At 48.7% G+C, this 21,225-nt stretch overlaps 1 protein-coding gene across 1 annotated transcript in view; it reads left to right on the top strand.

The window, feature by feature from the left end:
- The first annotated feature begins 279 nt into the window (after positions 1-279).
- Positions 280-21,225, top strand: part of PKD2 (polycystin 2, transient receptor potential cation channel) — a 309,434-nt gene continuing 288,488 nt past the window's right edge. The window contains exon 1 of the mRNA XM_069630542.1: positions 280-1,101. Coding sequence (XP_069486643.1) covers positions 537-1,101 — 565 coding nt within the window. The 5' untranslated portion in view covers positions 280-536. The remainder of the gene's footprint in view (positions 1,102-21,225) is intronic.

Below are 21,225 nucleotides of genomic sequence, written 5' to 3'. Positions count from 1 at the left end.
TTTTTGCCCTTGCGACTCTCCATTCAGGCAAAACTGGGACATGTGGTTTTGAATGTTGTTAGGTTTGCCCTGGCAACCATAGCGAAACGTTGTCATTAATATTCCAATCACGCCGAGACCGCACTGGAGCTGGCTTGTATGTTCAAGGAGTATACACTGAAACGTGTATTCATTGCATGTTCGAAATATTAGCAGTGAATATCTAGCTAACATTCGTGTACACATTTTGGGTTAGGGAGACTCCCTGGAAGTTCACGGAGACTGGCGCTTCCTTGGAGACTTGGGAGTGAGGGCTGCCCGCCCCCGGACTTTGCACACACCCTGCCAGCCGGCTGCCCCCTCCCTCCCACCAGAGCACTCAGGCAACAGCAGCCAAAACAAAGTGAACCTGCGCTGTTTTCCATCTGGATTCGCAAATAGCATCGCAGCGAGGCGTGGAAAGGGGGGAGAACCCCAGACAGGAGGAGGAGGGTGGGGAAGATGGCTGCATCGAGCAGGGGCTTCCAGGCGGCGGGCCCCCGTCTCCCGCGGGAGGCATGGTGAACCCGCACCGCATCAGTCCCGGGCAGCAGCCCCAGCCGGGACCGGAGGAGGCTGAGGAGGAGAGGCAGCGGCGCAGACTTCGGCGGGGGCGGCTGGCCGCTGAGAGGGCGGCGGGTGGAAGCCTCCCTTCTCCGGGGGCCCGAGAGCAAGACCCAGCCGCGGGCATGGAGCTGGAAATGGAAAGTATCCGCCACGACCGACCGCTCTTCCCCGCTGCCGGCACCCCGTCCCCGCCATCCTCGGGGTCCCGGCAGGCGTGGAGCAGAGACAACCCGGGATTTGAGCCGGAGGAGGTCGAGGAAGAGGAGGGCATGGTGGTGGAAATGGATGTGGAGTGGGGCCCCTCGGCTGGGCCGGGCCGGCGCTCCGGCTCCTTGGCCTCTTCTTGCAGCAGCAGCGGGGGAGTAGGGGGAGCGGGCTACCCTTCGGGGTCGCTGCCCGTTCGCGGCCGCCGAGGGGGCCCGGGACAAGGGTGTGCCACAGGCGCCAGCGTAGATATCCTGCCACAGGACCAGGGAAGTCCCGGAGGCGCAAGAAGGGTCCTGTACCTCCTAAAAGGTAAGTCAGGGGGCTCTGCAGCCAGCACCTTCATTATATTGGAACGTTAACGTCACAACACCACATGTATTCTTTTTTCAAAGTTTCCAAACTTGCTTATGCCGATCGATCCACCAGTAAAAAGTATTCTTGGCGTGTCCCCACCAAACGCTAGAACCTCTTTTGTTTTCTATTAAGAGCAGTTCCACCCTCCTTTTCTAAAAGGGCTTCATGCCTCCATGGACATCCTAAGGGGCCCGTGAGGTAATAGAAGGAAGACCTACAGTTTGAAGACCGTTGACCTAGCCCCCCTCCCCTCAATATATTGGAGTAGGCATCCTCTGCAATTCCCTCATGGGTCCTCAACCTCTGACTTCACTTCCCATGATAACTGGCTATTGCCTATGCTGCTTAGAGACGATGGGTTGTGTAGTCCAAAACATCTGTAGAACCAAAGGTTGCAGATCCCCCCCCCCCTTCTAGTGTGTGGCATTCGGCAAACTGTCACATGGGCCTACATTCCTTCTTGCCCCAGTGAAGTGGTTGACCCAGTGACCATGTATTTCACGGTTGTCTTCGTTTAGGATGGGAACAATGCTCTTATGCTGAATTGACCAAGTGTTTTTTTTTTTTTGTAGCAGTGAGGAACTTTAAAACAAAAGAGTCCCGGCTGTAATTCCTAGATATGGATCATTACAGGAATGCCATCAATACTGTAGAGCCCTCGTCGCAACTGGTTAGGTTAATATTTTTCTATGGAAAGTCTTCCTGCAGTTTTGTTGCAATGGTAGATGGGGCTTTTCCAAGCAGAGTGCGCACGTTCCTGAGATGGAGAGAAAAGTGAGGTACTCCTTTTCACCACAGAGTGCCTGCAGGCTTTCACGGAACGTAAACAAAAAAGGCCCCTTTCCTTTCCCATGGCCAACATTTGCTGTGCGTGCTCTCCAACAGTAGTCCTACTTCCAGGTTCGGACTGGGGCATAGTCTCTGGGGCACCAATGAAAAAGTGGCCCACAGTTGCAAATGGCAAGTCATTCTTTTTTGTGGCACTGTTTGAATAGTTACCAAAGGGAGAGGTTTTTGCTAAAATGTGATGCAAATTGTGCATTTTAAAGAATATTCAGTAACACCGGTCAAAAGACGGTCTTGCAACCGGCACCAAAAGCAAGTTGGCGACCACCATCGGGTGGTCTAATTGTGGCAGTACATGGCTGATTGCACACATTTTTTGGCAACGGCTCGATGACAACCTTGAAGAAATTCTAGGGAAGTTGTCTTGAGTTGTTCGGGGCATTGGATGCCATTTATCCAGGAGGGCAGATTATGGTCGCTGCGGATCTAAATTCCTATTGTGGAGAGTTTCAGTCTGCAGGAGGAGTAGATCGGGGAACTAGGACCACGCATCACAAGGCTTAGTAAAACTAAGTGAGGTGTGTCCTGGAGAGAGTTAATGGAGGACTGGGGCCTGTTTTTGCTCAATGAAGCATGTGCGGATTTGGTTTGTTCTCTAACTTGGCTTAGAGGCTCCTCCTCTTCTGTCATAGACTAAATGTTTGTGACTAAAATGCTTTTGGAGTTATGTTTAGATTTCCATACAAAAGAAACTAGCCTCAGCCGTCATGATATGCTTGTCGCCACCTTTACTATGTAGACCAAAGGAAATAGTTTAGGAAGTGAAATAGGGCCCTTAGTGGTGAATTGTAGTGGCAATAGATTAAAAAGGAGTGATAGAAATGTGCCATTTTTTAATAAGAATATTTAAATTTACTGTTGTTAATACTACATTTGAACACACAATGCAATTATACTCTGTAAATGATATTAGTAATTCCATCCAACAATCTATTGTGTCTTTGATTAGAGTCCCAGTGGCTAGGCATCATATTCACAAGTTTGACAAAAATGTGAAGGAAAAGAAAAGGGAAAGTAGGAAAATTATGCAAGAAATAGAACGGCTAGGGATTGTTTAATTATGAAAGAAAAACAACGGTGAAGGAATTGGTCTAAAGCCAATCGATGTCAGCTTGAGCAACAAGTTGGGGCGGCTATGCTTGCCATTATAGCAGGGAAGCATGATGCCAATTTGTGGTCTGCAATTAATGCCTTGGAAGTGAGACAAGAGGAGATGCAGACAAATCCCATTCCAGAGAAGATATGGATACAATACTTCTCTGCTCTGTATGGACAGGTAGGAGATGCTTTGACGACAACAACGATTGTGGAGGTAGCGGAATGGTATTTGGAGTTCTCAGTTGATGATATTGAGAGAAATATTAGGCAGTCTAGTGGATCGAGAGCTGGGGGTCCTAAAAAAAAAAAGGCAAATGCAATTTTTAAACAAGCCCCTGAAACTTGGGCGATTATTTTATATATGTTGTTTACAGATGTTATCATTGTGATGCTGGAAATGCATCGGAGGGACAGGGCCTCCGTATCCTTGTCCTTTTTCTGTGCTTATCGTGTGTTCTGTCGTGTTTTCCGCGCAGAAGTCCATGCGGGACTCCTGGCGGTGCAGCTCTCTCTTTTGGTTTGGTGAACAGACCCATGGGATACCCTTATGGCACCCATGGGTAGGGGTGCAACCCTGTGCCCCTAGTGTATGTTTTTGGGCACCCGTGGGTGGCCCACAGAGCTGGGTATGGGCTGGTGGCAGCTACATGCTGAATTTGACAGGTGCGCTGGGTATCCGCCATTTTGGGGTACCCCGGCCCTGCCATTGGAATCAGTTGATTCCTGATAGGAAACAAGATGGCCCCGGTGGCCTCTTGCTTTCTATCGCCTGGTACCTTGTTTTCCCAAAGTCCTGGGAAGCCCTGACTCTGTCCCTTCCCCCTGACTGGCTGTTGGGTGGAAGTTCCGTATATGGTGTTGTTGTGAAGGCCCAGCTAGACTTACTGGAGCCTTCCCGCTGACTGTATGTTGTGGGTACCGCCTGTGGGTGGGACCTGGGTGAATGGGGAGTGTGACCAATATGCACTCCGTGTTGTGGCTGTCTGGTTTCTGCCATGAGAGACAAAGACTGAGACAGCCCTGCCCGAAACTGGACTGAATGCAGTATGTAGAGTTGAATGGCTGAGTACTTGTCTCAATCCACATTCCTTGTTGTGAGTGTCTGAGCGGGAGAAGAGTGGCCTGAATGCCCTGCGTGCCTGATTGGCTGACCGACTGCATGAATGCCCTTCTGTACGATTGGCTGCTGAGTGTGTGCCAGCAGTGTGGATGAGAGACCAAATAGTATATCTGGGGACCTCTCACCACTGGAAATTGTTCAGAAGCTGAAGTCCACTACGACGAGTAACTGGAGTAACTGACGCTTGACCTTGAGGCCCTGCTGGAAGAGAAGGATTGCCGTGGCTCTCCTTCACGATCTAAAGGCTGCTGTGTCTCCAAGGACTGACCCAGAGAGGACCTGGTAAGGCGCCCTCTTCCCGAGCTACGAGGGACCATCGTGCACAGCTGACCTTTGCCAACGCTCCCTGGTAGACAGACCTACGACAGGCTGCCGACCCGATACGGGGACTGCTGAGGAATCCCAAAGCGAAGCACCCGGACTGTTGTCCGCCACTGTCGACGACCGCCGTCGCCGACCGGAGCCGCCGTGCTCCCGTTTGCCTAAGAACTTTAACTTGATCAACGGACGCTCTCGTCTGCCTCGCCGTGCCGTCTCCTGTGGGAGAAGGCCTGACCGTCGACGCGCCGAGGAGTATCCACCGGTGGGTTTCCCGCCACCCAAAGACCGCAGAGACGCCGACGACTCGACGCCCTTGCTGGGCCACAGTTCTTCCTCATCTCTTTGCGGTCCAGAACTATCGTCACCGAGGTGCCCCGCACGCCTCTTCCTTGCAGGACGCCAACGCTCTGTCGTCGACGAGCACCGCTCGGATCAAAGCCTGCTGCCTCATCGACGTCGTTCTACCCGGTTCACGGTCGGACGTTCGGCGCCCCGTGTCTCCCGCTTGAAAGGGGCGACATTCAAGAAGGGCCGCCGATTCCCCGACACCGAACCCCGAGTCCGCGACGCCTCTCGACGATCCGTGGCTCCTGCCTTAAAGGGAGTCACTCCAGAAGGATCGGTTGACGCCTCGCCGACGAACTCTACTCCACCAGGTACATTGGGGGGGTAAAACATTGTGGGAGAGAACGAGACTCTTGAACAATATATGGACTGGGCTTGTTTTATATATCGTTATTTTACAGGTTGCCCAGGTGGGGGGATCTCCACTCAGAGCTGAGTCCAGTAGCGAGGACCAGTCGTCTGCCTATTGTTTCATCCGTCTGCTTTCTCTCTTCTCTCTATTGCTGGTTTTATTGCTATTGATCCGTGTGGCATTTTCACAGCCTGGTTGAATGCACTCTAATCGAATATTAGTGGTACCACTGTAGAATTGTAGATATTTACCATTGTTGATTTTCCGGAGCACAAAGTGCGTTATTGTGATAAGTGTACATAACCTTTGAATATTAATTATATAAAGACTGTGTTTTCAGTAATCCAGTGTGTGGACATTCCTTTGTGGGGGCTTGGGGATACACTGTACTTAAGAACCAGCCCGCATCACCTCCTGAGAAGCTAGGCCTTGATTGCTCGACCAGCGTTACCATATCAGAGAATCTCGGCTGGGGTCCTCTGTGCCTTTCCTCTGCCATATAGAGAGCGGAAGTACAGACCCCCCCACCTCGTCCTGACAAGCTTGGTGGCAGCGGTGGGATGCTTATGGTTTTAAGAATCAGTGTATAACCGTGCCACTTACAAAATATCTGCACTTTATTGAATTAAGGTTTAGGTGTGTTCCAAATAACTGCATTACAAGCAATGGAGACCATTGCGAATGGTAAATTGACTCGGATGAGCTTAGAGGCTCTCCAGAGTGCTTGTGAAGCCAGGGAGTTAGACTTTGTGGATAAGTCTAGGGCTGAGCTGATAGCTGCCCTGGTGGACTACCAGACTGATGGTGAAACTCTTGATGAAGGGGGGGATGCAACCAGTGAGGACTCTGCCCCTGGGGTTGTCGCTGAATCTGTTTCTGGGAATGCCGCCATTCCTGCTGCCTCTGTTCCGAACCCCAGCAATTCCATGGAACTTGAGTTATTAAGGATGAAGTTAGCCTTTGAATATCGCAAGTTGGAAATCGATGCTGAACTTAAGAAAGAGGAGCTGGCACAGCAAGTGGAGCTCAAGAATAGAGATCTTGAACTCAAAAATAAGGATCTTGCGCTCAAAGATAAGGACACTGAATGTCAGAGAATCCAGTTAGAGAAAGCTCGAGTGGAGACTTCAGCTAAACCAATTGAGAGTGGCAGGTCCCCAGCCACCAAGTTTATGAAAGATTTGGTTGGTGTGTTTTTGGAGGGTTCAGATATCCTCCAATGGATTGAAGCGTTTGAAATGGCGTGTGCGATTCATGATGTCGATAAAAGAGATTGGGCTAAGTGTTTGTTAAGCAGAGTGCCTCAAACTGGATATGACTGTATTCTGAAACTGAGTGTGGAAGAAAGGGGTCAGTATGAGTGTATGAAGTCTGCTTTAATTGCCAAGTTTGGCAAGACACCTACCCAATATCTTAAAAGGTTCAGGGATTTTAAGAAACGAGAGAATGTGTCTTGGGTTGACTGGGTGAGTGCGGCGCACATGAACATGATGGGGTGGATTGATGGGTACAAGGTGAAAACTTTTGCTGACTTATCCCACCTGTTGTTTTTTGAGCATTTTTCTGAAGCCTGTTCGCCAGAGCTGCGTCAGTATGTTGCTGACCAGAACATTTTGGACCCCTTTAAGCTGGCTAGGTTGGCTGACAAGTGGGTCTCCCACCGGGTGTCCCCTAAGGACCCCAGTGGGAAGGACAAGGATAAAGAGAAGGGGGCCTCTCAGAAAGCTGAGGAGTCCCCCAAGCAGTCACAGTCGAATAAAACAAAACCTTCCTTTCCTAAGAACCAAAAATCTAGTGGGGATAAGTCCTCTGTGGGTGGGAATAAGAGTAGTGGTCCACCTGCTGCAAAGCAGGCTCCCAGTGGTTCCAGTACCGTACCTCGCACTCCTAGCACTTGTTGGGATTGTGGGGCTCTGGATCACCGAAGGGGTGACTCCAAGTGTAAAGGTAAGGCACTTGGAGTACAGGCTGTCAGCCTGACCTACCCTTACCCCGTGTCTGAGGTGGAGGCCACCGTCCTCCCCTCCTCTACCGGAATCACATTTGGTGCTCCAGTAGAGATTTCCTTAGTGTCCCTTGGGGCCTGGGACCAGTACGCAGAAGTACTGGCGACTATCCCGCAGAACACCCGTAGGTTTTTGAGAAGTGTCCTCTTGAATGGCCAGCCTTCTACTGGTTTGAGAGACACTGGGGCAAGCATGACAGTGGTGGACAGGACCCTGCTCAAGCCAGAGGACTATGTAAGTGCTCCTCTGAGAACCACCAGGTTAGCTGGTGGGCCTCCCAAATTATCGCCTGTAGCCTTAGTCACACTCATGATTGGAGACAAGACAGCAAAGCTTCCTGTCCTGGTTCAGGACAATGTCCCTGCTAACATTCTGTTAGGTAATGATCTAGTAGAGTTGGGGTTGATCTCGGATGGTCTTCCCATGACTGCTGCTGCGGTCACTAGGTCACAGGTGACACCGGGTCTGGCTGTGAGTCAGGTACCCGAGCCAAAGGCGAGGCCTAAGGCAAGAAGGCGGAAGACCAAGAAGGCCACCTCTGTGGAGGGAACACCTTCTCTTCCTGCTGCACCCATTGGGATCCATGCTCCGGACGGGCTGGGTCCAGTGGAAAACCCGGACTCAACTCCTGTGGGAGAAGAGACAGAAGACTCTCCTGTGGGAGAGGTTCTCAACCCGGAGGATCATCCCGACCTTCAATGCTTGTTAGCTGAAGGGGGACCCTCCCGGGCGGACTTCTGTAAAGGGCAGAGAGAGTGTCCCTCTCTCGAGGGTCTGCGGACGCAGGCCCTGTCCCAGGCACAAGGTGAAGTGCCTAGGACATTCAAGATTTATTGGGAGGGTGAGCTCCTTGTTAGTGAGCCCACTAAGCCTGAACCTGGTGCCCTCAAGAGGTTGGTGGTACCCCAGGTTTACAGGCCCTTCCTACTGCAGTTGGCGCATGAGGTGCCCTTGGCTGGTCATCTTGGTACCAAGAAGACTAAGCAGAGGCTCTCTGCCCACTTCTACTGGCCTCGGATGGGAGTGGAAGTGGAGTCCCACTGCCGGACCTGCCCCACTTGTCAGTTATCTGGCAAGACTGGAGGCAGGGTCATTGCCCCACTGCAGCCATTGCCAGTGGTCGGCACACCGTTTGAGAGGGTGGGCATCGACATTGTCGGTCCCCTGGACCCTCCCACTTCAGGTGGACATCGGTTCATCCTGGTCTTGGTTGATCATGCCACCAGGTACCCTGAGGCTATACCCCTTCGGACTATTACTGCCAAGGTGGTGGCCCGGGCTCTCCTGGGCATTTTTACCCGTGTTGGATTCCCCAAGGAAGTTGTCTCCGACCGAGGATCCAACTTCATGTCGAGTTACATGAAGACCATGTGGAAAGAGTGCGGGGTAACCTACAAGTTCTCCACCTCTTACCACCCTCAGACCAATGGTCTGGTTGAGAGGTTTAACAAAACTCTCAAGGGCATGCTAGGTGCTTTGGAAGAGCCCCTACGGAGGAAATGGGATCTCCTCCTGCCATGCCTGCTGTTTGCTTACAGAGAGGTACCTCAAGAGGGTGTTGGTTTCAGCCCCTTTGAGTTACTCTTTGGACATCCCGTGAGGGGGCCCCTCGCCTTGATCCGAGAAGGCTTGGAAGCCACACCTCCGGGTCCCGCCAAGCAAGTGGGGGACTATGTGTTAGGCCTCAGACGGAGGATGACACAGATGATGGGTCAGGCAACAGCAAATCTCAAGGCCAGCCAGGAATTGAATAAGTATTGGCATGACCTTAAAGCGTCGCAAGTGGATTGGACTCCGGGACAGGAAATCCTTGTGATGGAGCCTACCAAGCCTAGAGCTTTGGCAGACAAGTGGACTGGACCCTTCAGGATCATCTCCAAGATGGGCGAAGTCAATTATCTGGTTGACATGGGAGCCTCTGGGGTAGCCCCCCAGGTATTCCATGTCAACAGGCTCAAGCCTTTCCACCGGCGAGCAGAGGTCTCATGTCTCTTGCTAGCTTCAGGGCAAGAAGAGGATGAGAGTGAGCCCCTTCCTGATTTGCTGCATAGCAACCCTCAGGACGGCTCAGTGGAGGGAGTACAGCTCTCTCCCAATTTGACAACAGAGCAGCAGAGGGCCTGCAGGGCTTTGCTCCAGCAGTATGCCTCTCTGTTTTCACTGACACCGGGCCTTACACCGTGGTGTAAGCACGAAATTGACACTGGTGACAGTGTACCTGTCAAAAGCAGGTGCTACCGTATGTCAGATACCGTTAAGAACCACATCCAGGCTGAGGTCGCCAAGATGTTGGATCTGGGTGTAATTGAACCCTCAACCAGTCCCTGGTCCAGTCCAGTGGTCCTTGTCCCCAAGGCAAGTTCCCAGGCGGGTACCAAAGATTGGAGGTTCTGTGTGGACTACCGAGGAGTCAATGCCGTCACCAAAACTGACGCGCACCCATTGCCCAGGGCTGATGAGCTCGTGGACACCATAGGTGCTGCCAAGTTTGTGAGCACCTTTGACCTCACCTCAGGCTATTGGCAAATAGCTCTGACGGACCATGCCAAGGAAAAGACGGCATTCTCCACACCAGAGGGACTCTACCAGTTTAGGGTCATGCCTTTTGGGTTGAAGAATGCCCCTGCCACTTTCCAGAGGTTGGTCAATCATGCGCTCAGTGGGCTGGAGGCCTTTTGTGTGGCCTATCTAGACGACATTGCCGTCTACAGTTCCACCTGGGAAGCGCATTTGACACACCTGGATAAAGTGTTGCAGGCCTTGAAAAGGGCTAACCTCACTATCAAGGCTACCAAGTGCCAGATAGCTCAGGGGAAAGTTACCTATCTTGGTCATGAGGTAGGAGGGGGTCAAATCCAGCCTCTTTCCAGTAAGGTATAGGACGTACAGAGCTGGGAGACTCCCACTACTCAAACCCAGGTGAGAGCCTTTTTGGGCCTCACTGGGTATTATCGCAATTTCATGGCGGACTATGGGACCATAGCCGCACCACTGACAGCTCTGACTTCACCCAAACAGCCTAGGAAGGTTAATTGGACTGAAGACTGTCAGAGGGCCTTTGATGGCTTGAAAGAAAGTCTGTGCAGGGCACCCGTGTTGTGTGCACCTGACTACAGCCGACCCTTTATCGTCCAGACGGATGCCTGCGACACCGGAATTGGAGCTGTCTTGTCCCAGTTAGATGACAAAGGGAGAGAACATCCTATCATATTCATCAGTAGACAACTCAAGGGTAGAGAACTTAGGTGGGCTACTGTTGAAAAGGAATGTTTTAGTATAGTTTGGAGCCTTAGGCGTTTTAGGCCCTACCTTACGGGGTCCACCTTCAAGGTCCAAACAGATCATAAGCCCCTGAAATGGCTTATGCAGATGAAGGGTGAAAACCCGAAACTGCTCAGGTGGTCCATTAGCCTGCAAGGGCTAGACTTCACCATAGAGCACAGACCAGGGAAGAGTCACGATAATGCAGATGGCCTTTCCAGAAGGTATGTTGACCGTCTGGATGAGGGTGTCTATCCCGTGGGAGATTAGGCACCCTAACCTCAGTCTGGGGGGGGCGACTGTGATGCTGGAAATGCATCGGAGGGACAGGGCCTCCGTATCCTTGTCCTTTTTCTGTGCTTATTGTGTGTTCTGTCGTGTTTTCCGCGCAGAAGTCCATGCGGGACTCCTGGCGGTGCAGCTCTCTCTTTTGGTTTGGTGAACAGACCCATGGGATACCCTTATGGCACCCATGGGTAGGGGTGCAACCCTGTGCCCCTAGTGTATGTTTTTGGGCACCCGTGGGTGGCCCACAGAGCTGGGTATGGGCTGGTGGCAGCTACATGCTGAATTTGACAGGTGCGCTGGGTATCCGCCATTTTGGGGTACCCCGGCCCTGCCATTGGAATCAGTTGATTCCTGATAGGAAACAAGATGGCCCCGGTGGCCTCTTGCTTTCTATCGCCTGGTACCTTGTTTTCCCAAAGTCCTGGGAAGCCCTGACTCTGTCCCTTCCCCCTGACTGGCTGTTGGGTGGAAGTTCCGTATATGGTGTTGTTGTGAAGGCCCAGCTAGACTTACTGGAGCCTTCCCGCTGACTGTATGTTGTGGGTACCGCCTGTGGGTGGGACCTGGGTGAATGGGGAGTGTGACCAATATGCACTCCGTGTTGTGGCTGTCTGGTTTCTGCCATGAGAGACAAAGACTGAGACAGCCCTGCCCGAAACTGGACTGAATGCAGTATGTAGAGTTGAATGGCTGAGTACTTGTCTCAATCCACATTCCTTGTTGTGAGTGTCTGAGCGGGAGAAGAGTGGCCTGAATGCCCTGCGTGCCTGATTGGCTGACCGACTGCATGAATGCCCTTCTGTACGATTGGCTGCTGAGTGTGTGCCAGCAGTGTGGATGAGAGACCAAATAGTATATCTGGGGACCTCTCACCACTGGAAATTGTTCAGAAGCTGAAGTCCACTACGACGAGTAACTGGAGTAACTGACGCTTGACCTTGAGGCCCTGCTGGAAGAGAAGGATTGCCGTGGCTCTCCTTCACGATCTAAAGGCTGCTGTGTCTCCAAGGACTGACCCAGAGAGGACCTGGTAAGGCGCCCTCTTCCCGAGCTACGAGGGACCATCGTGCACAGCTGACCTTTGCCAATGCTCCCTGGTAGACAGACCTACGACAGGCTGCCGACCCGATACGGGGACTGCTGAGGAATCCCAAAGCGAAGCACCCGGACTGTTGTCCGCCACTGTCGACGACCGCCGTCGCCGACCGGAGCCGCCGTGCTCCCGTTTGCCTAAGAACTTTAACTTGATCAACGGACGCTCTCGTCTGCCTCGCCGTGCCGTCTCCTGTGGGAGAAGGCCTGACCGTCGACGCGCCGAGGAGTATCCACCGGTGGGTTTCCCGCCACCCAAAGACCGCAGAGACGCCGACGACTCGACGCCCTTGCTGGGCCACAGTTCTTCCTCATCTCTTTGCGGTCCAGAACTATCGTCACCGAGGTGCCCCGCACGCCTCTTCCTTGCAGGACGCCAACGCTCTGTCGTCGACGAGCACCGCTCGGATCAAAGCCTGCTGCCTCATCGACGTCGTTCTACCCGGTTCACGGTCGGACGTTCGGCGCCCCGTGTCTCCCGCTTGAAAGGGGCGACATTCAAGAAGGGCCGCCGATTCCCCGACACCGAACCCCGAGTCCGCGACGCCTCTCGACGATCCGTGGCTCCTGCCTTAAAGGGAGTCACTCCAGAAGGATCGGTCGACGCCTCGCCGACGAACTCTACTCCACCAGGTACATTGGGGGGGTAAAACATTGTGGGAGAGAACGAGACTCTTGAACAATATATGGACTGGGCTTGTTTTATATATCGTTATTTTACAGGTTGCCCAGGTGGGGGGATCTCCACTCAGAGCTGAGTCCAGTAGCGAGGACCAGTCGTCTGCCTATTGTTTCATCCGTCTGCTTTCTCTCTTCTCTCTATTGCTGGTTTCATTGCTATTGATCCGTGTGGCATTTTCACAGCCTGGTTGAATGCACTCTAATCGAATATTAGTGGTACCACTGTAGAATTGTAGATATTTACCATTGTTGATTTTCCGGAGCACAAAGTGCGTTATTGTGATAAGTGTACATAACCTTTGAATATTAATTATATAAAGACTGTGTTTTCAGTAATCCAGTGTGTGGACATTCCTTTGTGGGGGCTTGGGGATACACTGTACTTAAGAACCAGCCCGCATCACCTCCTGAGAAGCTAGGCCTTGATTGCTCGACCAGCGTTACCATATCAGAGAATCTCGGCTGGGGTCCTCTGTGCCTTTCCTCTGCCATATAGAGAGCGGAAGTACAGACCCCCCCACCTCGTCCTGACAATCATTAAGCAAAGGACATCAGTTTCCTGTAAGAGCGCATACGTCATTCCTATTTTTAAAAAAAGGTCATCACGGAATTACTACAGATCAATAATAATTGTTGAGGCACACTGTCAAATATTCTCAGCTTTGATTTTAGGACATTTGGAGCAATCAATGGATGAAAAGGGAATTTTAAATAAACTCCAAAATGTTATTCGTAGAAATATGGGCATTGATTGTAATGGAATTTTAATGAATTGTATACAAAAGCTAGACTGGACTAAAAATGCAGTTCTCATATATGCTGCATTGTTAGATCTCACCACTGCGTTTGCTTTGGTAGATAGAACTCGAACTGACAAGGCCTGAGATGAACATTTTAAGTACGAGAAAATAACCTGCAACTTTAAAAAAAAAAATTGGGAACTTAACCTGAGGACAAAGACAAAACACAGTTTCAGGAAACGAAACACAAATATTTTATGCTGGAGTGTTTTGGGGGAAAATGTCAAATCAGGGAGAGCAGGAAAATGTACATTTTAAAAGCTGAAAGTGGGAATGGGGCCCCATTAAAGGAAGCCAGAACTGAACTCTTTACATGTCAATTCTGCTCATGCTACCTTCCCCAAAATGAGATTTGAAAACAAATACATGCTTTCTCACAGACAGGGAACAATTAATTGAGGTTGAGCCATAAAGATAACGACGAGCCTGCCACTTAGTCATGAAGAGGCCGAAATGGAAATCCATCCTGAGCCGGCGTTTCTACGGGTTGCATCTGTGTCTGGTGGGTTTAAGATGATGAAGAGGCCTCTCTTGAAAGAAGGCATGTTGATACTTGGAAAAATAAAGTTTATCTGAAAATCTAACAAACCCGGGAACGGTCCATGGCGGCAGTACGGAAGTCGTGAAAACTGCAAGGGATGTTGCCATCTGTCCTAAATACCTTGCTGCTTTGCATTCACAGCATATACAATAGATACCAGGCAGAAAAACTAAAGCTGCTAAGATTTTGTATATTAAAAAAATACAACATGGGATTCACTGTTTTGCCCATAATTCTTGTACAGAACCTTGTTAAAACTTATGTTTTTGTGTGAAATGTTTAGTTTGGGAGGATCTATTTAGGACTACCAAAAAGGATTTAGCCAATGTGAGTTTTAATTATGCAGATTATGCAAATTTTCATCTTGCGGCATAGAATGGTGCATGGCAGGAAATTATATATTCTAGCATCCGCTGTGATGAGCCCGTCACTGAGATGGGAAAATATTTGAATATAAATGTAGAAGTAAGTTGAATGGAAATACATCTATAATTTCATTATCTATCTATTATTGACTGATGGAGGTAAAGAAGAATTGATAACAGAAAGGAGTAGTAATCGTGTGAAGGCATCATGAAGTAGACACAGACAACGGATGTAAAATTGGTTCTCAAAAGTTTTATTAACTTAAAAATCAGGATGGAGTAAGCATAACCTGCCCTATGTGAAGGTGGGAGTTGCCTACCTAAAGAAAACTAAGGATAGTCTGTGTCAGAAAGTCCAAATTAAATGTCTATCTGTGACCAAAACCTATACTTGCCCTCACAATTAACTGTATACACTGTGCAGGGATGTCGGCATCAAAATGAATAGTGTTCAAAGTTCAAAAGAAAGCTCAGCACTTCTCCCAGCTCTTGGCTTACGATCAGCTTCCCCTTCCCCAAGTTCAAAACAGTTCACAAAATATCTGTGTTCCCTTCCCCAAGAGTTCAAATCGCACAGTTCCTTGGGACACTTCCTAGCTCCTCGGATATCAATACCTTTAACCAGTTCACATAGGCAGTTCTGTTTCTTGATTTCTAAATCATATACATCTTTCACAATGGGCCTTTCAATGCTCCTCGGTCTGCTTTCGGGCTTCCCCCAGCTTCACCTTTCCCTCACGGCAGCCACAGAGAGCACTGCTTGCTCGCCTGCTTTCCCGCGGTGGATGGGGTTTGTGGGAGGGCCACAGCTCTTGCTGCACAGACTCAATAAGGAGGGTAGCAGGACCTACAGACCCCATCGCGGGCAACCTCATCATCTCTCTCTCCTGCTTGACACAGCTCCTGGCACCTGCGTCTCCAGCTCCCTTCCGATCCCCTTGCCTGCCTGTGGTGAGCATCTTGAAATCCATTAGAAGTGTTACGTGATCTCAGGTAAGGGTCATTAAGCCCAATTGCCTGGCTATGGTGTCTCACTTTGAGTGGACATCCCTGGTCGTTCTGCCTGTATACCTCCAGAGTCTTCTTCTTCATCTCAGTACCAGAGTGTTGTTTGGGGATATTCGATTTAACAAAAGCAGTATGTATTGTTGCTGCTGATATGTGTGTGTCTCAATCCAATGAGGTGTCCTCCTAGTTGGTCTCTTCCTCTTCCAAGTATTGTAGTGGTGTTTCTGGGGGACATTGAGGGAGGAAGAAAAGGGAAAGGGCTGACAGTAGCCTACAAAGGTTTGAGGGATAGAGGGTTCACTGTGAAAAGGGAAAGGGGGATACCATGCCTCATGTAAGGATGCCATCACGCCACTCCCCAAGTTCCCTCCACCCAGATGACCCTCCCTCGCATATCCACTTCCACGGTCGGGATCTAAAAGCAATAGCCTTTCCCTGGCCACCTGAGAGGAGGATCCAGAGGGAAAAGAAGTGAGGGTGCCCCCAGGTTCCTCACAATAGACTGCTCTTCTATTGGACCCATTGATGGATTATTAACAGAGACTGTAAGTGAGGCCTAGCAGGAGTGAACGCCCCATGCCTCCTTCAGTGGAAAGTAGAGAGGTGGTGGAGGAAAGCTTATCTCATTGTGCTGACTGATGCCCACCTGTTCCTAGAGCGGCAAATTAAACCGGTGTTTAAGAGGGAGCCCACCTGACTGTGATTAAGCAAAAATAAATTAATATGTCAGTATGATCTAAAGCGGAAATAAACCTGAGGGGAGAGATACTAAAAAAAGAATTAGATTAAATCCTGGCCCTGTTCATTTGTTAGAATTGAGGGGTGGGAATATATATATAAATTGATTGTGCATCCCAAGAAGTTGGGGAACATTTCAGATCTTTATCTGCTTCTGGAAAAACATATATATACTAGGCCCATAGTGTGTAGATAGCGAGATACCCTGATTCCTTCTCTGTGCACAGAAGAGCATAGGACATCTCACTGTGTGCATACCTAGACAAATAAAATAGTTACTTCCTGGATCCACCATCGATTAGAATACTGTTGTTAAAGATATGTTGTTGCAGACCAAGTCGAGAGGGTCATAATTTGCTACCCATTCTCTCGCTGTTTAAAGTTTCCCATTGAAAATGAGAAAGGTGCGCTTTTAAAGAAGAATTAAATAGAAACATCACGGAAGGGAATTTAGCTTACACACATGTTGAACATGCTTTCCTTTCTATAAGCCCCCTATGTACATGAAGGTCTAAAAAAAAAAATATTATATTAGTCTGTTGCAAGTCTAAATGCTATTGAAATTCTGGCATGTCTATTGAATAAGGGGGGTGGTATATATTTTGAATAGGGGAAGTAACGAAAATTGGACAGGCAGGGATATTCTAAACTAATTTGTTTTTCAGAAAGTAAAGATTCCTCCTGGACTCCATGCACTCAATCCATGGTGCCTGCATGCTCAGGGGGAATTAAATGCATAGATTCCTATGGTGAAGTGTCTGTTACTGAAGTCTCTTTGAACTGTGGCGTTGAACACTGAAGTGACTAGTGTGTTTTTCTTATCATTGGTCTTTTCTGAAGAAACAATTTGTTTTATCTGTAAAAATGTTCACATATTTCTATTTATGATAGGTTATTTATAACGCGGTTTATTTATTTCTTTTATTATTATTATTATTTGTGTTTAATCCATTTTGGATTTTTACAAAAGGACATTTTTTGAGCCGAGTTTTTCTTTCAAACTTTGAAACTTTTTAAAGTCCGGACATCATTTTCATAGACTGTTCGAGGATTTTTACTAGTGCGATTTGCCAGGTTGTTCTGTCTCTGGCGATCGTTCTGAACCACCATTTTTCTTCTTGCGGCTGGCGGTTCTAGGACAGAAATTGACTGAGATAAGCAGATCTGATCACCTGATTTTTTTTTTTTTTTTTTTTTTTTTTTTTTTTGGGCAGGACAGAAGCAAATGGCGAATCGTCTCATTTTCTGAGCCGCATAAACGGCATTCGCTGGTCGTATAAAGGACTTAATACCCATAGGTTTCTAAGCGTGTGACTGGGAATCAAACCTGTGTTGCTCTGTGTCGTCTTGCTTCCAAGGCGAGCACGTTGCCGCTGAGCTATCCTCCCATACTGTCTGTGCAACCCTGTCTGTTTGTTGTCCCGAAAGGGGCGCAAAACTCTAAGTAATCAATGTTATTAAATTTGGGGTCCCAGATTCATAAAAAGAACTTGATTAAATAAAGGAAAATTGTGTGTGCCTGGCTTGGAGTGGGTGGAAAGTTTCCCTTAATTATATGTCGACCGATTAAAACATCCTACAGGTTTGTTGTTGGACCGTCTTTAAGATTGGTCCAGTTTCGTGTGGGTTATTCCGGCATAGGAGTTGTATAGTAGATATATATATTTTTTAAAGGGGCCATTGAAGGCGCTGTAATTTAGAAGTTAATAATATTGAGCCACAGCTGGATTTGGACTTTAACCATTACATGTCTGGGGTGAACGCAGAGCGGTGCAGTAGTTAGTCGGTTATGATAGGGTTATGTGTGATGTTAACAGTGCTCCAAGTGGGCGGCAGGCATGCTCTTCTACTTTTTAAAAATGCTTTACTGATCCAATACTTTTATTTTAAAAAGAAATCGTTCTGGAATGGTTTCGTTTTAAAATAAAGTGTAGGAAGAAGTTGAAGCTTGCACTTCAGTGCACTGCACTGAACATTCCCTTAAATAGCAGGTGTGTTTGGCGGTTTGGATTGCGTGTGGTATGGCCCGTGGCAATGGGGTTTGTGGGGAGCGGTGCCAGACCAGTAGGGAACATTGTTCCACTACTTTTTGGTGCGAACATAGGAATCTTGCATCTAGTGTGAGGCAGCAGAGTGAAAATCGCTTTAGTTACAGTTGATGTTGTCTGTGGTGCTAATGATTGCAGTGGACACTTGCAGTAAATTTGGCCCAGGGTCGGACCGGGCCCTTTAATTGTTCCAGGCACCAATTAAATCGCGGCCCACAGGCACAAATGTCAATTCATTCCTTTTGTGACTAAGTTTGAATATTAACCAAGGTGGAGTTTTTTGATAGTGTGCCGCAAATTGTGCATTTTAAAGAATATTTATTCCGTAACAATGGTCAAAACTATTAGCCGCTGAGTGAATTAACTCATGAAACTGGCACAAATTGGCCACTTTGACCAGAAAAACTGGCCCACGCCAGCATTTTGTGTTTTGACTTTTCTCCATCAGGCAGAGACAGCAAGCTAACAGAGAAGGGCAACGGAGAAAAACAACGGTGGCAGTGGACACGCCACGCAAGAACAAACGTCCATAAACGGAACATATTTTAGGTCGTGTTTGTTTAACTGTGTTCTTTTTCAGGAACAGGAGTCTCGTAGCGTTGTGGCTTTCTGCTTCAAATTTCCTTTAGTTTCTCAAAATGTCCGCGGAACAGCTTCAGACTGCAGCCACCATTTCCCAGTCAGTCTCTGTGTTTCCAAAGTTTTCCATTCGAGCACATGGTGCCTGGAACCACTTCAGACCAATAACGCATGACCTCATTGCTGCTCCGCTGAGCTGCTTACCGAGGTGGAGGCATGGGGCCTCTGTATCGGCTTGCTATGGCCACAGGTTTGGAAACGCGCCTGGCTTACTTACACACGCGGTAAAATATTGCCTATTTAGAAGCCTAAAAGATTAATAAATGCCTAACATTCTTGGGAGCTGTCCGAGAACTATGCAACGTTTTCTGTGAGCCCACACTGAGTGCACATTACATCCAACACTGACATAGCCGATAGATGTGGCTGAGGTACAGGAATTTCCAGCTGAAGTCCTCTGCCGCCCCATGTTTATTCTGGGTATGCGCTCTGACATGTTTATCAGTTTTCCGCAGCCAGTCCCACTACACAATAGTTGGAAGGGACGGGGATGTGGCTCCAGAAGGGGATGCGACTGGCATCCATGCTCTTCTTCCCTATGTCTCATCGTGGGCCCCTACCTCATGCACTTTTGTGGTTATTGTTTGTCTCACTATGTGGGAGAGGGTATGTCCAGGTGTGGGTCCCTTGCTCGCTGTCCCAAAGGGAACCAATCTGCACCTCACTGGGGAGGCCCAACAAGGCTGAAACATGTTTGGGGTTTGTGTTTCTATGCAGAGGGGAACTGGCCTAGAGCCACCTTTGGTGGCTGTGCCTGACTGATCTGTATATGGCTGGACCCCTTTTGCAATGGCGCAGACGGGCTAAACAATGGCAGTGTGGAAGGTTTCACAGAGCAATGCCAGTGGTTAAGATTCATTCAAAACCTCCCACCCATCACTTTTGTGGTTATAGTTTCTCACTACGTGCAAGAGGGTATGCCCAGATGTGGTTGCCTTGCTTGCTTCCCCATAGGGATCCAAGCTGCACCTCACTGAGGAGGCCCAACAAGGCAGAAACATGTCTGGGGTTGCTTGTGTTTCTATGCAGAGGGGACCTGGTCTAGCAGTTTGGGCTGGGCTGCTACCATTGGTGGCAGTACCTGACTGATTTGCATATGGCTGGACACCTTTCGCAGTGGCGCAGACGGGCTAACAAACAATGATGTGGAAGGTTGCCCACAGCAATGCCAGTGGTTCAGATCCATTCAAAAACTTCCACCCATTACTACTTTTGTGGTTATCATATATACACTCACAACATCCAATGCTGCGTGTGTGCTTTTATATTGCACTACTAATCATGCAGAAGGATACACACACCATGGAATGCAACACCGTCCTTGGTGTCAACTCTCTACTGGGAACTAGTGCTGCTCAGCCTCCAATCAACACATTCTAATACAAAATTCAAACGTAAACAAATGTGCATGGGGCAAGTGCAACATCTCAACACGTGCAATTAAACCGATCAATCTTAATTTGCAGCACCCAGCGCTGGTTATGCAGTCTGGCCCCTTGAACAAATACACTTTTGAACGTTGGCCTTAGCAGAGCAATGACCTATGCAAAAATCCTCACTGGAAACTCATGTGGCTGCTTTTTGAGTTGGTTACTTGAGTTCCTCTGTCTCATCGTCTGTTTTTATAAAAAAAATGTCATTAATAGACAACCCAAGTGCACACATATATGAGAGAAATCAAGCCACCAGACAGTGACTCTTTTTAGTTTGGGCTATTATCTGTTGCTTGCGACACCTATAAGCCGAAATTATTGCATTAGAGTACATATAGAAATGGCATATTTTATTTATTTATTTATTTGTTAGGCTCCGGAAGCTTGCAGACACCAGGGCGCCATGACATTCTCACAAACAAGGGCGACCATCAAAGACAGGATCAAAAGTAGAGGGAGGAGATCAGTGGGGGGTGTGGGTGGGTGGGAGGGTTTACTCGAATAGATACGTTTTTAGGGCTTTTCTAAAGGTTGCAAGGGCTGCCCCTGATCTCAGGACAATAGGAGGAGAGTTCCAGAAGGATGCTGCCTTGACAGGGAAGGATCTTCCCAGTCCATTAGTGCACTTATGCTCAGGACAGGTGATCTGCCGTTTATTAGAGGAGCAGAGGGTCCAGGAGGGGCAATACGGTGGGATAGAAGATTTCAAGTAAGCGGGGACTTGTCCAAAAATGCATTTGTGAACCAAAGGTCCCATCTTCAACAAAATTCTTTCCTTGATGAGGAGGGACACACAGTTTGCAGGTGTTGTTTGGGTTCGGGAGAATTCTCATAAATGGCTGATTTCCCTTACCTAATGAGTCCCACAGCAGCTTTGCTGGATTTCAAGCAATTATTTTTTTCACCTGGTAAGAGTGTGAGCCTTTTTTCCCACTCTTGCATGTGTTTTGCTGTGTGTGTTTTCACTTTTTATGTGATCTTGAGCACTGGAGCCTCACCTACTGCATGGCCTCCTATTTTTATGTGTGTTACACAACACCTGCAGTGCAGTGAGGGTTGTCTTTGAGACTTCCCACCGACTCAATTTTCTGGGGCTG

The sequence above is a fragment of the Ambystoma mexicanum genome, chromosome 6q (genome assembly GCF_040938575.1).
Source record: "Ambystoma mexicanum isolate Mex_15411 chromosome 6q, UKY_AmexF1_1, whole genome shotgun sequence".
Taxonomy (NCBI): Eukaryota; Metazoa; Chordata; class Amphibia; order Caudata; family Ambystomatidae; genus Ambystoma; species Ambystoma mexicanum.
Note: the sequence above shows the minus strand (reverse complement) of the source record. Positions and strands in the feature narration are given on the sequence as shown.